The following is a 17586-nucleotide window of genomic DNA, read 5'->3' on the forward strand; positions in this document are numbered from 1 at the left end:
CTTTAAAAAAAAGTAGATGTAAAAATGCTTACAAGAAAAAAAAACAGCACAGGAATATTATTTACTTCAATATGCGATTGGATCACAAAAATGATAACTCATTAATGTTATTTTTATTACAATCAAAGTAAAGTTTTCATCCCTTTCTATTCATTTTGATAACTCTCTTATCCTTTTCATCATCTTTCTATCGCTTGCTTTGTAAAGAACACAAGTTGCTTGATCCTTTGTAAGTAAAAAAAGGGTTTGAAAGAAAATACATGCATGAAGGTGTTTGTGTGTAATTATCAACTTATCATATAATCCCAACCAATAGAATCCTGATAAGATTTTTTGAACCATGATGGAACATGTCATTCATCCCAAAGTGTCCACCACCATTATCTCACTCAACTCCTTAGATTCCCATAAAATATCTTCATAAATATCTTCTCTCTGTTTAACCTTCAAGATTCATATAATTGAGTTTAACAGTTTTTACATCTTTTCACCATTTTAAGTTGATATCAATCATAAATTAACTAATACATTAGTGTACTTGTTTTTTTTAATATAATAGTGACTAGAGAAGTTTAAATCGCATCTCATTTCCTCAACCTTACAAAAGTTGAAGTATTTTTCCCCATGAAAATATAGATAATTTTGATTTTAACTCTCAAATTATTTGTTTTAGTTTTAATCTTTGTTTTAATTGATCAATCTGGTTTTAGTTTCTTTTGATAATTGTATTAGATTATGGTTTGTATTTAATAACTTTATCATTTTGTCTCCTCCTTTTATGCTTAAGATTGGAAAGATATTTTAATATTATTTTAAATTTTGTTAGATGTTGCATTTTAAATTTTCATATTGTTTAACTCACTAACAAAATAACATTAAAGTCAAAACATATTATATTTAAATAAAATACAACGATGAGTACTAATATAAGTATTGAACGAGTACCACTGTACAGGAAATTGCTAAAGCTTTTTTTTGTATCACATGTATCCTTGCACCAGAGACAATTATGTTCGAGTCGAAAACATCCACAGGTACGTGATACTAACTCTCTCAATAGACATTTTTCCATCCACAAGACTCCCGAGACCCCTTACTTAAGGGGAATCAAACATGTACTACTTGAACCAACGCCGTTACTAGTGGCTAAAGCTTTTAATACTACGTTACCACTTTCTAAAATTATGTGAACATCCCAATATTCCTTTTGTCCTTTCTTCTAGTACTATCCTAGCAAGATCAATTGAGCAAACAAGGTGATGGGCCTCAAAACCCACTAATCTGAGTTACTCATTATTAATTTAAAAGACAAGTTGATTATATAAGTTGTTTCAATTTGTAATCAAAGGAACTAAATTCCCCCACCCCACCCTCCAATTTCAAAGGCTCAGAAATAAAGAATTCATCATATCATGATTAACAATAAGAAAAATATGCAACAAATGATGAAAATTCTTATACACCACTTTACATACAATGTAACAATCATGATATTCTTTAACATTACATTGATGTTAAGATAAGTATGCCCCCACTTAAGATGTCACTGTGAGAGGAACACAGACTTAATAATCAATATACCAAAAGGTAAAGAATGAAAGTAACAAACACAAAAAATGAGGCTTTTGAAAAACCAGAATGCTGGGTTCTGCTTGAGTCCCCTGTAGCTGTAGCCATATCAGCTAGCCATGAAGTAGAAGCTAGTTCAGATTGTGATTCAGACCCTGAAGCTGAATCTGTTCCCTTTGGAGAAGAATCAGTTGCAGACTTTAGACTGCAAAAAATAACAAAGAATGAATTAACTTTAACCACAAGAAAGGTAAATAATGGAATGATCATGCACAAAACAATAATAATAATGATAATGGAATGAGAACTTTTTTGTTTACCTTGGTGAAGAAGGACAAAATGTGATTGTATAATCAGCACCAGTACAAGTAAAAGTGCTAGTGGCATCATCATAAGCATAACTATATGATTTAGGACAAGCAGATTTGAACATTTGTGAGTACACTGAAGGTTTACACGTTGAAGGGTTACTGAATTCTCCATTGCAACAATACTCAGCTTTTCCAAAAGCCTCACAAGCACTCTTACAAGCATCACCCCCTTCCACTCTCAACTCACTTGGGCACTGCTGGTTCAGGTCCACGCCGCAACCCGTGGTGGCGCACGACCCTGAACCGCCACTGGCCGCCACCATTATTGGAAGATTGTAGCCGTCCACCAGGCTGACATCGTAATAGTCCATCGAGCCAGCGCCGAGCGTGAACTCGGCGAGTGTTGCCGGCGGTGAAGCTCCGGCGCCGTTGCAGTTTATGTCGCCGGAGCCACAGTCGGCCGTGGCACATGTGCCACGGCCGGAATCGTCGAATTTGCAATTGGTTCGTGCCCAGAATCGGCCGGACCAACCGGCCGGAGCCTGGAAGCTTCTGGAAGTTCCCTCTGTGAGCTCGAATCCGGTGGTTCCAAGGTCTGGTTTTCCCAAAATTCCTGGCCACACTGTGTAATCGCATTTGTTCATGAATGTAAATGTAGCCCCTGAAACCCCTGCATCAAAAACAGAGCAACAACACCCAGTTTCATCAAATTTCTGTCACAATTCTCCAATTATATTAAAATTGGTGAAAGACCCAATTCATGAAATCCAAAAAAGTATCCGAATTTAGTAATTTACCTTTGAAAACAATGAAAAGAATGAAACCCAATAGCACTGGAGAAGAATGTGTGTGATGTGAGAACAGAGCCATACTCTGTTTCATGTTATTGTTGAGTGTTATAAAGTTGAATAGAAGGAGAAACAGATGTTTATGTTATCCTTTATAAATAGGAACCAGAAAATAAAGCACGATGAAGCAGAATCTGTGCTTAATCAAGTGCTACTAGTGCCTAATTTAGTATATTATATGAAATTATAAATATATGACTCACTTTGTGGGGAAGAAAAGGAGTGAAGAGAAGGATTAGGAAAATCTGAAACACTAGCCTTAAAGAGCTTATATATATATAGATAGAACCGCCACATTTGTTAACTGTGCCTGAGTTATGTGAACTTTCGACGTTACCTCCTTTTTAATCACTAGTACAGTGAAAACAAAAATTGAGGAGGGAAAAATATCAGTTGTGTCGGTTAAAAAATCTGGTGCCACCTAATGAGTTTGTGCAGCTTATAACTAGCTGAGGTGTCATAAAACTATTGGTTATCTTGATTGACAAATTCATGTCTTTTAGCCGCATTATATGAGAGCACCTAACCCAAAATGTGGTGTGAATGATTAAAAATATATATTTAAGTTGAAAAATTAATGATTAAATATTTTTTTGATTAATAAAAAATAATAATATATAGAATGATATACTTTTTAGGTAGAAGATGTTCAACCCACTTTTCTTACACCTTACAAAATACAAAGAAAATACCATATAATTGTTAATGAATACAACATTATGATTCTGGTGTGATAGAAATAAAAAATAATATTTTTTCATATGTATGCTATATCCATTATTGTTAGTGTGAAACTGTGAGCAATATCTCAGAAATCATGGAATCCTTATCTAATTAAATCTGTATATGAAAATGTGTTATAGGATCTATTAATAGTAATGGTGTCATACAACTATACAAGACATATATTCCGCCTATACTCTTCTAATATTCTCTTTCTTCAATGTTTTAATATGATTTTGAAATTATCTTTCTACAAAATCTTGATTCTATTCCCTATGTTTCAGTTTGTTATTTCTACATTTTTGCATACTTCTCTAACAAATGCAGTCTTAGATAGGTTACTAGGCCAATCAACATTGTTCCAACACTCTAACATCGATCCTCAACCTAGTTCAATTCAGACCAGAAATATGAAAGGTAACATGATCACTCTAGAACGTTTATTTTTTTAAAACTTACTTAGAGCATTGAGAGCGGCAAACAATATTTTCATTATTATTTGGTCTTACACGTTATTTTATAATTTATTATAACTTCCTATGAAATAAGAATAACATTTACTTTTTTCACATAATAACAAACATCATTTTTATTTGGGTCTAACCACGTCTACTTTTTTTCCACAACATTTACATTTATTTTCACTTTCCTGACTAAGAACAACCGAGAATCATTCTTATTTAAAAACAAAAATAAATAAATAAATAAATAAGAATAACATAATAGAGAACAAAGTATAAATATTCTTATTTCATCGAGAACAAACTTAAAACATACATTTTCAATCTTGGTCTATTTTTTCAACCTTATGTACAACATTTGTGTCACATATTAATATTCATGTAATCTGAAATGGCAAATGGTTGAGATAAATAGAATTGGGTAGCTTATGAATGAATAAATGTAATTGACCTTCTTTACCTCTTATGGCACCCAACCTTTTTAACATGTAGATCAACTTAAAAGCTTGAAAGCACAATTTTATCATAATGAATGCAACTTTCTTAAAATGTTGTTCAAGTTAATCTATACCTAAAGTAATTACTTTTTCTTTTCTTCTTTTTCACGTTGCAAATTGTACTTATAGTAACTTCGTGACCCCAAGGAAGATAAGATAATGACATTGCGCTGATGCAATAAAGTTTAGTAGCTGACTGTGATAATAAAAATAGGGATATAGATCACTTATCTCACTATATGTTTCAAGTCAAATATATTTTATTACTTTTTGCTTTTAATTTTTTTTTATTTAGGACAGATAATTCCGGACGGTAGAAATAGATACCTATTGAATCTTATTTGCAAGCCAGGCATAAATGGGTGCCTAATACTCTCTTATAAGAGTTCTGTGAATCTTTACTGGCAGATGTTTTTATTCTTAAACATTTTTAAATAACATGCTGAGAGTATATTGATATTATGTAAGCTTGGATAGCTCTAAGTGAAGCTATCAAATGTATATAAAACTACTCCTTTCATTATATATCTTAATGGTTTAAAGTTGCTACATATATTAAGAAATATTATATTTTAACTAAAGCAATTAATAAAATAAAATGGGAGTTGCAGAAAATAACATGTCAAGTGACCCAAAATTGTACTCCCCATTTATTATAATAACCTGAAGTTTTATATTTACAATTTGGGGCAATTCAATCCTATTGATATTTTATTCTTAAAAGAATAAAAATCCCAAAATGTCCTCCTATTTTTGTTTCTTCACGTAGAAGACAACACATGAATGGGTTAAAGACTTGTGAGCTGAGGTATTAATGCTACTTGCCTAATTCTGTTTGTGCATCTGAATCTCCCAACAGTACTAAAGAGGGTACAATGAAAACATCATCAATGCATGTTGAGAAGTGCCAAATCTTCTCACACTGCTACTTGTATCTGTTGAAAACTTGAACACCAAATTGCTACCCTCCAATGAGCTGAATCTGATTCTTCACTTTGCATATGCAAGTAGTGGGAATCTTCTCATGTCACTTATTTGCATAAATAAATATTTGTGATGATTCTTGCACGCCACATAGACATAGTCATAGCCCAACAAATTCACCAAAATGACAACAAAACAGAGGCTGTAACAACAACCACCGCCATGAAGTTGTTTCGTGACAAATCCACATGACCTACAGAGACATGTAACCCCTTTGGATATTTTTCATTCCCTGACTTGATTGAACTGCATTCATATTTAAACACTCATTAGAAACATATATAACACTCTAATCTGAACACAAAATCCACCTAGCTAACCCAACAACCAATCTAATTCATACACGCCAATATCTTATGTTACCCTCCAAATTCAAAAGAAACGTGACAACCATATCTATTGTGATATCCCACCCATAACTGGTCCCTTTATTTACATTCAACCAAACAGATTAAAACTCAACGACAATAAATTACTCGTAAAATGAGAGAATACTCTGATTATACAACAAAAACTCAAAAGTAAATTATACATATTAAAAAGTGACAAAGAATCAAGGATTAGTTCAAGTGCTACATACTTGATTCGCCTTAAGCAAAGTCTCGGGTTCGAGCCTTGTGGATGGAAAAAATATATACTGGAAGAGTTAGTCCTATATACCTATCTGCTTGAAGAGTAGGTACTTGACTCCTCTCAGACAAGGTTGCGTCTAGTGTGAGAATACATGTATGAAACTAAAAAGAGAAAAAAAAGTGATGAAGAAGGATAAATTACCTAGCGGAGGGTTCGGGACAAAAAGTGACAATGTAATCAGCAGAGGCACAAGTGAAAGTGCTAGTGCCATCGTCATAAGCGTAGCTGTAAGCGAGTGGACACGCGCTCTTGAAGAACTGCGAGTATGAGCTAGGTTTACACGTTTCAGGTGTCGCGTAAGCGCCACTGCAACAATATTGAGGATCCCCGAATGCTTCACACGCGCTTTTACAAGCCACGCTCTCTTCGCCATTGCCGCTGTTAACCACCCTCAGTTCCGTCGGGCACCCCGCGTTCAAGTCCACCACGCAACCCGTCGCGGTGCAATTCCCGGCACCGGTGCCACCCTGAGGCTCCACCTTGATCGGGAGGTTGTAACCGTCGACGAAGCTGACGTCATAGAAATCGAGCCCTCCGGCTCCGTTCAACGTGAACTCTGCTAGAGTTGCAGGTGGTGCGGCGCCTCCGCCGGCGCATTCTTCGGTGGAGGAGTCGCAGTCGCCGGTGATGCAGGAGAATTTTCCGGTGGCGGTGTCCTGGGAACAGAGTGTGCGACCCCATATGCGGCCGGACCAGGCGGCGGGGATGGCGATGGTGTTGGATTCGCCGGGAGCGAGGGTGAAGCCAGTGGTGGAGAGAGGCGGTGTTCCGGCGCCGGTTAAAATCCCTGGCCAAACTGTGTAGCTGCACTTGTTTACTATATTAAATGTCGTTGAATACGAACCTGTAACATGTCACAAAACAACACCTTTTAATAAGAACTGACGTTATAATTTCTATAACAAAATACTATGAACCAAAAACTTGTCTAAAGTGACATTGTATAAACAACTAGCTTGCATCAAGTTTATTTGAAAGGAGTTTCATAACATTCCAACATGATACCTCTCGGTTTATGAATTTACTGAGTGTGTCAACTATTAAGTTTAAATATTCTTTATATATTTTAAGATGAGATGTTACAAGTTTGATCTAAAATAAATATTTTTTTTTGTAAGAATGATGATGGGATGGTTATTACCTTTGATGAATTGGAGGAAAAATAAAATGAGGAAAGTGATATAAGATTGAGTTGAAGTAGACATAGTTGAAAAAAGAGAAGTTAAATATAGTTGCCCTTGATGAAGGGTTTTTGAAAAGTGGTTATGAATTAGGATTTGAGATGGGAGGGAAGTGAATATATAGAGTTTGAATGTGGGACCCATGTGCATATGTGGGGTAAGGGTACCATGAATGGGATCAGCTGTCCGACTTTTCTGTGTCACATTGTATTCCAATCCAATGAAAATTTGACACATACTATAAAAAATTAAAAAATATATAACATAACATTTTTATGTGATACGGTGAGATGTGATTGATTTGGGACATGAGGACGGGAGGATTTCGTGATAGAAGATCCTTGTTGAAAGGACCATAGGGTCCTACATTAACAGTGCACATGCATTCATCAACCGCCATTGTTGGGTCGGCAAATTGTTTGATATTTTTATAGCTAAATGCAAGTTTATTAGCATTAACTTTAACACTTCTCAATGTGTTAGATTACCATTTTTAATATAAGTAAGTCTTTTTATTTTTTTAAACAAATACCAAGGTCGGTGATAACAGGAAACGAGGCATGTAAAGAAGTTTGAATTGGAACATAAAATGGACGGCTACGGATTTAAATGCCACGAAAATATATGAATATTGAGGAATAAGACATATGGAGTAGGGACTCTTTCATATGAAGGCACATTTTTTTTAAATAGAGTAATCCTATAAAATTAATCATTCTTTTAAAGTGATATTTTATGGTACATGTTAATTTTCTTGTAACATAGAAATATTTATAAATTAATTGAGTATATATCATCTTCTTTTTAACATGATTGATGTTGAAGCCAAGGTAAGGTCAATTTATTTAGGATTGAGGCTGAATGGTGAATTGAAAGGCAAAAGTATTATCTCCATGCGATTTTTGTCTCTCTGGGAATCTTGCAACAGAGAAGCAGAGTTGCCACCAACCCTGTCTATGATCACATGCGGCGTCCTAAAAATAAGATACTTTTTGCTTTCTAAAGTTTCCTAAGAAAATTATCAAGAGTATTCTTTCACTTTTTTTGGTAAGAAATTAATCCTTTTAGGTTCATGGTTGTATTTCTCAATAAGTATCGCTTCCAAAAATTGAACATTTAATCTTAGAAATCCAGCCTTACATAACCAACGTCTAAAGTTCACCTATATTTCATGGATTTCATGTGTATGTAGCAACCGTAATTCTTTTTTACAGCATAAATATTAAACTTTGAATTTTATTGTCCTTAGCTAAACTATATTTAAGATTGAGTATTGTGAATGAAAAAATATTTGTCAAGAGAATTAGCTCCATATATTTGTAGACATTCTAGGTTCGGATAGAATTACCTCTGGTGCGATAATACTTGTGAGAAACAAAAAAAACCATATTTGAGAACGAAATTACTGATAATTTATTATTTTCGTTGTTAACAAAGCTTTTGTAAGTTGTGAGCCTTTATCTTTGGGCGTTGGACTTGGGTGACCCATAAAGGAAAGCATAGATCAATCAAAGTGGCACTACAGTCCAGCCCAAATTGGAAAGCATTTTCTTCAATCGATCGAGAGTGTAGTTAACTTTAAACGAACCAGGCTACCATAAATTAAATGTATGCTTTACCAAAAGTTATCCATCATCAAACAAATAAGCCAGAACAGGGAAATAAAAATGCATAGACAAATAATGTCCTTTGATTTTTAATCTTGAATTACTTGTCATTTTGTCACTTCAACTTTGTTCTCAGAATCTGTGACTTGAATGAATGCAAGGACTTTTTTGAGTGAGGCAAATGGTGTATTCTCCATGTTGGATTCATATATCATGTGTATTCCAACATTTTGGTTCTGTCAGATTTCATATTTTCACCATTTTGGTTTTTCAGTAATATTAACAAAATATAGCAAGCATGAAAAGTGATATTAACGAAATTAGTATTAGAATATAACTACACAATCCATAGACCTTACATACAAAGCGAACCATATAGGCACATAACTTATCAAAACAAAAGGGTACTTTAGCTAATTCAGCTCTTATTTGCTGAATCAAAGTAACATAAAAAAACATTACATTGGACTGCATATTAGTGCAGGGCACAGTCTTGTCCAAAATAAGCAAATTGTCAATATGATAGGATATTTTATTTTTTGACCAAAAAGCAATGTAATGGTTAATATGAAGGAATAAGTCTATTAACAGATAAGCATGACGTGGGTTTGTTTTGAACACGTCCAAAACTTAAGTCAACTACTCTTTTACATGTTTAGATGGATGTAGATTATTTGTTTTGAACGATATCTCATTCTCTGTCTCAAGTCAATCATATATTAATATGGAGATAAAATAAAAATTTAAAAACAAAGTAATAAAACATAGCATTTTTATTGACTTAAGACATGAAATGAGACACCATTTAGGACAAATGATCTTCATCAATGTTTTCATGTATTCTATTCATCCACACAAAAAGTTGAGGAATGTCCACATTGATCTCTTTTTTAATTATCTTTTCTGTCTTTTAGCTTTGGCCCAACGCAGTCTTAGAATAATTTGGTAAACAACTCTCAAGACTTGGTAAACCCATTGTGATCTACTTCAACAACAACAAACCTTGAATTTCATTAAGCATAATCGAATAATAGATCAAATAATATCATAATGTTTTATCATAATTCATGTTCAGTAACAAATCATTGATCTTAAATCTTTCTTAACCATTTCTTCTATGATTTTTCTTGACCTCCCTCTTTTTTTAGAAATTGGAGTAACCTCTATTTGATCTACAATCCTTGATGTGTTTCTAATAAACTCCTCCACACATGTACAAACCAGCTGATGCATAATTCAGGCATTTTATCGCTCAACATTCAACTCATAAAATTACGGGTCCTATAATTTCTTTACATGTTCAAAAAATGTGAGAACTTCTTGTTTTTTTCTCACTACAATCCAACTGCAATACACCAATCCTTACTCTTGTGGCATTGTGCCCGGCGATACATTGTGTTACTTCTTAGCAATGGCCTAACATTAACATTATTAGTGATCTATATCATAGAAATTCGATAAAGTATTACATTTAAGCACTTGTGGCATGTGTTCAGAGTGATTCTAGCTAACAAATCAAAGTTGAAATTGATGTAGAGATGGATAACGAAACAAATCTACACTTAGTTGAAAACTCATTGATAATTCAAGAAATAATTAGATTGTCTATACAAATATACACTGAATCATAGAATAGAAATATGAATGATTGAAAAACCTCTACAATGATGATGACAATGTACTAACCCAACCAAGAAAACAAAAAATATGACACTGTAGTATTATTTTTCTTATTGATGTAAATGTAGTTCATGGAATCCTCTTCAAACTCTAGACTGGTAAAGCTCCAACTTACTCCTGGACTCATGCAACAATGCTTCAAGGGTTTCATCCTGTATCATGGAAGCTTGTTTGCTTGCCCATTCAAGCACTCCAAGAACCTGAACCTTAGCAAGTTCTTCACTGTCTGGCACACTCAATGCAATGTAGGATAACAAAACTAATGCTGGTATCTTAACTACCTCTTCTCCAAAGTATACAAGCTGAATCAAGTGTTTAGCCCCATCTTCGCTTATAATCGCCTTCGAGTGATCAACATGTAGGTAGTTCTCAGTGCAGGCAAATTTTGTTAGCGCGATTGTTGCCTCCTTTACCACCTCTATATCTGAATCTTCAAGAAGTCTCACCAAGGGACCAATCATCCTTGTCTCTTTAGCCTTGAATGTCCTAGCCAAATTCCCAATAGACTTCATGCAAGGAATTAGAAGGTCTGAATCTGCTTTCTCAACTATCTTAATCATTTGATCAACAACTGCTTTGCAAGCTGGTGAGGTTGGCTTGAAAGCCGATCTCCTCAATTCTGCATCTTTCTCGGCCACAGCCGTAATCTCCATCAATGCCATGGCAGAATTGTACTGCACAGCTTCAGTGCCCCCTTCGAGTAGAACCGCAAAACACAACAGAGCCCTTGATTCTGTTATACTATGACAAATCTGTGAATTACCCTTAGCTAGTTTCCAGAGTGCCTTTGCAGCCATTTCCTTCATGCTGGCTTTAGTCTCAGGATCTTCAAGCTCCCTCCCCTTTATGCTAGATCCTGAATGTGAATAGCTATCCTGATGATGAGGATGGTCTTGCTTTCCACTACCACTGCTCTTAGTCGATTCACTCCTCTGAAATTCCTCTTTCACTTCATTTACATGATTAGTATCTTGTACTTTCCCTGCACCATTATGAACCGCAACCGTACTCGCAACCACAGTATGCAATTGATCTCTAGCTTTAGCATTACCAGATGGATGTGAAATCGGATTCCGTGGTTGCTCCTCCTCATCCTCATTACTCCCCTTATTCAAACTACTAGAACTAAGATTCCCCTTAATACTAGTAGCCATTACATAAGCAGCATGAATTGAAGTAGGTTTAATGCTAACAACAGCATATTTACTATGTTCTTGAACAGTTTCATAAGCAAGGTGGCTAACAAGTAACCTTATAATATTCTGCTGAGCAAAAGGATCTTGACAATTTGGGTGATTAGTAACAAGTTCAGAAACAGCCCAAGCCACAACACATTGAACTTTCATTGGACCTTCTTTAAGGACTTTAGCAAAAACAGAACACACACCCATATCAATCATATGTTCCACACTTTGAGGATCACGACCCAAATGACCAATAGCCCTTGCACCATTTTCTTGACCTTCTGCTTTTCCTTCCTTTATTAATTTCAACAACGGCCCCACGCCCCCTTCCTCGATGATCAGCGACGCGTATCGTTCGTTGCCGCGAATGGTCGATACGATGATGGCCGCCGCATCAGACCGGTCCTCCGGCGAGCCGGTGTAGAGTACAGCAATCTGCCCCCAAATTAAACCGAGAATCGGCAAGTTGGATGCAATAGGAGGCAGACCAAAGTGGGTATCTGCGTCGGCGCGGTCGTCGGCGGGGGCGGAGATACGGAGGAGCCAGGAAACATCTCCGATGGAGTTTTCCAAAGAGGAAGAGCTTTTGCGAAATGAAACAGTGGGGATGATGGTGAAGACGCGCTTGACGAGGCCGTTGGCGCGACACTTGAGAACAAGGGAGAGGGTTTTATCAAGGACGTGGTGGGTATCTTGGATGATGCGGCGTGCAGGACGTTCATAAATGTCGGACCTTGCACGCGCCGCCTGACGGAGTAGGGTGGCGAGTTTTTCAGTTTTGGATTTGAGTTCTAAGCATTCTTGTTTGAACGAAGTGGTTTCTTCAGCAGCTTTGCATACTTGGTCTGCCAGCTGGATCGGTTTTATTAACAGTTGCTTCACTGTGTCTCCCATTCGACAAAACAAAACAAATGGAAGTGATATATTTGATGTTGTCTTTCACAGATTTAGAACCACTAATGGAAATGCTTCTCATGGGTTTCATTTATATTTACAAGGTCAAACACCTACTTTCTTATTTTCAAAGATACTAGTTGCATTGCCCAACCCACGTACATTATACACATTAACACAAAGGTTATAAATATGATTTTAATATTTATGCTGGAAGAGTGTTTGTAAGGTCTCTCGAATTGAGCTGTCCCATTTTTTATATTTTATTGTGTCTCAAATCAATTGAATATTGATACTTACATGAAAATAAAAATAAAAAAATATACAATAACATTTTATACTATTTGATAGCATGTGATTGGTTTGTGATATGAGGATGAAGAAATTTTAGGACAGAAGATCTCATTCCATCAATAATTGATTAATTATAAAAGAGAAAAAATATGTATAGACATATGGTTAAGAATTGTTTTATACAATTATTGTATCATCTATCATTTATTTTTAATCATAATTCACTTTTAGATAAAATAAATAGTCGACGATACAATAATATAACATAAATATTATACAACAATATAACATAAATATTATACTTTTATTATAATTCATTCCTCTAGAGTAAAAGTAATATAAAAATAATAGTCAAATTTGATGAATATCACATCAATTCAGAATTAATTTCATTATATTTTTTTTGGATTCAATTTAGTTTTTTTATGGGAAAATATATTCTTTTTGGATTTTTTTCCAAAATTACTTCTACGCTTAGACTGCATTTACATGAGAATATGTACTAATAATATCAGAAAAGAATGACAACAAGATTTCGAGCAAAAATATAATGAGAAACTAGAATTTGAAAAAAAAACATTTTTATGACAAAACATGGGGATACATAAGCTTGTGTCAGATATGGAATGAAAGAGTCTTTATTAATACAGAAAACAGCAAACATCTTCTGTCTTCTTTCCCTTTCTTTATATTAACTCACTCACAACCATTGCTTCCCTGTCCTGCCTTTCACAATATTTTGCTTTCCACTTTCAATTCAAAATAAAGTTTAGTGTAAATAATCATTTCATTCTCTATATTTTAATAATTTTAAATTACTATTTTAATCTTTAATGTTATATTGAATTATATTAGTCTATCTTATCCTTCTCAATTTCCACTTGTTATGTCACTGTTAGCAATTTTGATACGTCACTCAAACGGTTATTATTAAAAAAATTGCTGTTTTTTAAATCAAAATGATGACGTTTTGGTTAAAACAAGTATAATAGAATTTAATTAAAATATATCGTTTTGTTTATTTAAAAAATATTAAATATTCATTTTCAATCTCTCATGACTAATTTGAAATTTAAAACACGTGATAAATACTGATTTGACGATTTTCTCATTAATGATTAAGAGAATTTAATCTCTCATTAATGATTAAGAGAATTTAATGTTGACGATTTGAATTAATGAGAAAATTGAAGATTTGGAATGAAAGCATAATCATGGGAGAATTGAGCAAGAAATAAAAAGAGATATGGAATCAAATATACAAGTTCTTTTTGTTCTGCTATTATGGGAATATGAATAGAAATGTTTTAAATGTATACAAAAGGCGAAAAGAATAAGGTGAATAAGATAATTTAAACGGCGTCATATTATGTTTAAGTGTTTTAAAAAATCAAACAAAATGACGCCATTTTAATAAAGGTTTTATTTAAATAAAAAATAATCAAAACCGTATTGTTTTGTTTAAATAACAACAAATAATAAAAATAAAAACAATGTCTGTCTAAGTGACATGTCAAAATTGCTAGTAGAGATATAATATGTGTGGCCATATCACCACTCAATGTCCCATTTCGACAAGTATGATAATGTTAAAAGACGGTTAAGGACATAAGGACCAACGGGATTCGACGTTAAAAATATTGAGAATTAAAATGGTAATTTAGAATTATTAGGGTCTAACTTGTTAATGTCGAAAAACATGAGCGACTGAAATGAGTATTTAGTATAATGTTTAACTAATAATTTGGTGTTATATAGTGAATAATTGTCATCCTTAATTATTATTATTGTTACATTAACAATGCATTGGTCTAGTAGTGTAAGATTCATTAAATTCTCACCTAAATCAAAAAGTCAAGTGTTTGATTCCTAAAGTAACAATTGTTAGAATGGATATCAAGTACCCAAATAGCTTCTATCCATAAAGTAAGGAATACCCTTTATTATTCTAAATTAAAAAGTATATTCAATTTTTTAAACATGACTGGATCAAATTTAACCAATATGTAGGTCGTAGTTGATTTTGCAAGCTTTTTTTAAAAAATTACAAATTGCCTTCATTTTTTATTTACTGAACTCGAATAATTATTGACTAAGTCAAAAAATTACAAATTACCTAAAAAAAACATAATTTCACGTTTAAGAAATAATATCCATTTTTGGTTTGAGTCCTTTCGGGTAACTTTTGGGATATAGAAACAAAAGAATTAGGGATACGTACTCTTTATCACATCATGAATTTTTGATCAATATATGATACCGGATACTACAAATAATCACAATAAATGATGAAATTTAATTTATCACGGGTGAGTAGTATAATGCTAAATTTAAAATTCATGGTGCTCTGGATTTTGCTGGGTCATAAGATTTGGTCAAATTATGTTGATGTACACTAGTGTAAAGGTTGCAACAATTTCCAAAATTTCGCCCCTCTTTCAAATATTTTAATCACAACGTGGTTAATTTTTACTTTAGACTATAAAACTCCACCAGAAAATCAATAAAATGGCGTGAAAATGCATTTGACTATTTTATCTATTAATTTGAACTTTTCAAATTTGTGAAAACAATTGTTAGTGTGAAAAGTTAGAGCAATTAATATTAATCATTAAATCTTATTTGAATAATTAAGATATAAAAATAATGATATATGACTTTTCTAAGTTATCATGTATTATTAAGTTATTAACTGACTTTTAATTATAATATTTACAGTTGAATAAACAAATTTATTTTTATCACAATTATTTTTATATGATTTTTTTTTCATGACTCCCTTTTCTTGTATAAAATAAATTTTACATTTTATTAGAATTTTGGTATAATCAATAATATCACTCTCCTAATAACTAATTAATTACTTTTGTATTTGGTTATCTCCCAACAAAATGTTGAGCACACTCCAAGTTTGGAAAGAAGGAAAAAGAAGGGGGTTATGCTAGCTAATTAAGGATATATCAATATAAAATTTTGCGAAATCTTTAAAACATGACCAGACGATGAAATGTCAAAGTCTAAAAAAATATGAATTAAATGAAAGAAAAGAAGCAGCACTATGATCAATAATTATAACAAGGCATATATATACAATTTATAAGAGATAATAACTAAATGGAAGTTAAGAATGTACAAAGAATTAAACTGGTTTTATTATGTGCAAAAGAAGTCAACCATAAAAGCAATGCATCTTTTATAATGTTTCGTAAAAATGTATAAGGGGAAATAAACAGATAAAACGTGGTTTTAATTCAACTCTGGAAAAGTAACATGTCATAATATTTATATCCATTTGTTTATCATTAAATCATATTTTTATTATTAAAAATATGAGTGAAAATCAGTGTTATAAAACTCAGCTCGAACCGGCCGGTCAGACCGGTTCAACCGTGAACCGGTCATCTAACCGGTCTGAGTCTCTCATCTAACCGGTTTTGTATCAAAATTGGTTTAATTCAGTTAGTTTAAGCATAAAACTGATGATTTAGATGATCGGACCGGTTGGACCGGCCGAGTCAATCAAAATTAAAAAAATAACCAAATTGATAAGGTGAAAAAGTCAAATATTTTAATTTATATGTAATTATCTTTGTCACTTGTTATCTTACGTTATAACGAAATCTTTGTTGTTTAATTAAATTTTAAATTTATTGTACATTTTTGTTGTAGTTAAAGCATAGTTTATATATTATTTGATAATTTTTTCAACTTGCTTGTGTCATTTTATAGTATTAAAATTTTCTTTATTGATTGTTTAATTAGGTACACTAATGTTTTTAAATTTCGAGTATACAATTATTAAATGTTGTTATACAATATCATTAATTTTTAGAATTTTAATGTAAACCGAGTTAACCGGTCCAACCATTGACCCATTGGTTGGACCAGTGACTCATTGATCCAGTACCCTGACCGAGTCATTAACCGGTCCGAGTTTAATAACACCGGTAAAAACAATCATTTGTCTCTCTATTAATAGAGAGGATCTTTGTTCTAAAATAAGGTTCTTAAAAAGTTTTATGCAAGAGAATTTGATTGGATTATACTCGTTTCATCAAAGATACACGAGATAGATTAAAATTAGTGAGCAAATACATGTTGGGTCACATAGCATTTTTCTACAGCTTTATATGTTTACACTAAAATTCAACATTTAGTCTTCACTTTACTTTTTTATATCTTAGTTTTGGATGCTCTATCTCAATAGGTAAGTAACTCAGTACCTTAATACACGTTTTCCCCCAAAATTATATAGTCCATAAGAGGTATAAATATTAAAGTAGAGTTAGGAAGGGAATCCATGGAATCATATGACTTTTGGTTAAACAAGGTAAAAGGAATCATGTGAAAAGGAAAATTCATTAACACGCGTTAGGATTTGTTTAGATATGAAAATTAGATGAAGGGTACTTATATATATCCTTACAAAATCTTTCTATAAAATGTTAATGCTATAAGAAAATATACTTATAAATCAATTATCAATAAAGTAGGAAAAGTTAATATAAGCTAGGAAATATTAATACCTACCTAAACGACTTATCATGCATAATCTTTGATTATGCCAGAAGATTAGCCGATATAACGTACTAGGAAACAAGAACTTTCATTATTGTTGTTGTTATAATCTAAAGACGTTGTTGATGACCCAAAAGAATGGACAAATAAGAGAATGTAAAGACAGGGACAGTAGTCTCAGAGTGGCCCAGGCCATAGCAGT

At 33.1% G+C, this 17586-nt stretch overlaps 2 protein-coding genes across 3 annotated transcripts; both read right to left on the reverse strand.

Moving 5' to 3' along the window:
• On the reverse strand, nucleotides 1416–7294 carry LOC109331061. 2 transcript variants are annotated; one of them, XM_019565339.1, is made up of 5 exons: nucleotides 7168–7294; nucleotides 6176–6870; nucleotides 1890–2539; nucleotides 1610–1774; nucleotides 1431–1530 (listed from the first exon to the last, which is right to left on the reverse strand). In XM_019565339.1, exons 1-5 carry the CDS (start codon nucleotides 7229–7231, stop codon nucleotides 1515–1517), a joined length of 1590 nt encoding a protein of 529 aa, XP_019420884.1. In that variant the 5' UTR covers nucleotides 7232–7294; the 3' UTR covers nucleotides 1431–1514. The 2 variants fall into 2 exon arrangements, with proteins under 2 accessions (XP_019420883.1, XP_019420884.1); XM_019565338.1 differs by having other exon boundaries at nucleotides 1416–1774.
• LOC109331059 lies at nucleotides 10381–12633 on the reverse strand. Its single transcript, XM_019565334.1, has one exon. The coding sequence runs from the start codon at nucleotides 12570–12572 to the stop codon at nucleotides 10578–10580; it is 1995 nt and encodes a 664-aa protein (XP_019420879.1). The 5' UTR covers nucleotides 12573–12633; the 3' UTR covers nucleotides 10381–10577.

The sequence above is a fragment of the Lupinus angustifolius genome, chromosome LG17 (genome assembly GCF_001865875.1).
Source record: "Lupinus angustifolius cultivar Tanjil chromosome LG17, LupAngTanjil_v1.0, whole genome shotgun sequence".
In the NCBI taxonomy this organism is placed as follows: Eukaryota; Viridiplantae; Streptophyta; class Magnoliopsida; order Fabales; family Fabaceae; genus Lupinus; species Lupinus angustifolius.

Excerpts from the sequence above, each read along its gene's own strand:
- LOC109331059 (XM_019565334.1), bottom strand. The coding sequence starts at position 12,572 with ATGGGAGACACAGTGAAGCAACTGTTAATAAAACCGATCCAGCTGGCA.
- LOC109331061 (XM_019565338.1), bottom strand. The coding sequence starts at position 7,231 with ATGTCTACTTCAACTCAATCTTATATCACTTTCCTCATTTTATTTTTC. Across the intron at positions 6,871-7,167 it reads TTTCCTCCAATTCATCAAAG|GTTCGTATTCAACGACATTT; the intron begins GTAATAACCATC and ends GACATGTTACAG. Across the intron at positions 2,540-6,175 it reads TCACTTTTTGTCCCGAACCC|GCTACATTTACATTCATGAA; the intron begins TCCGCTAGGTAA and ends GGGGTTTCAGGG.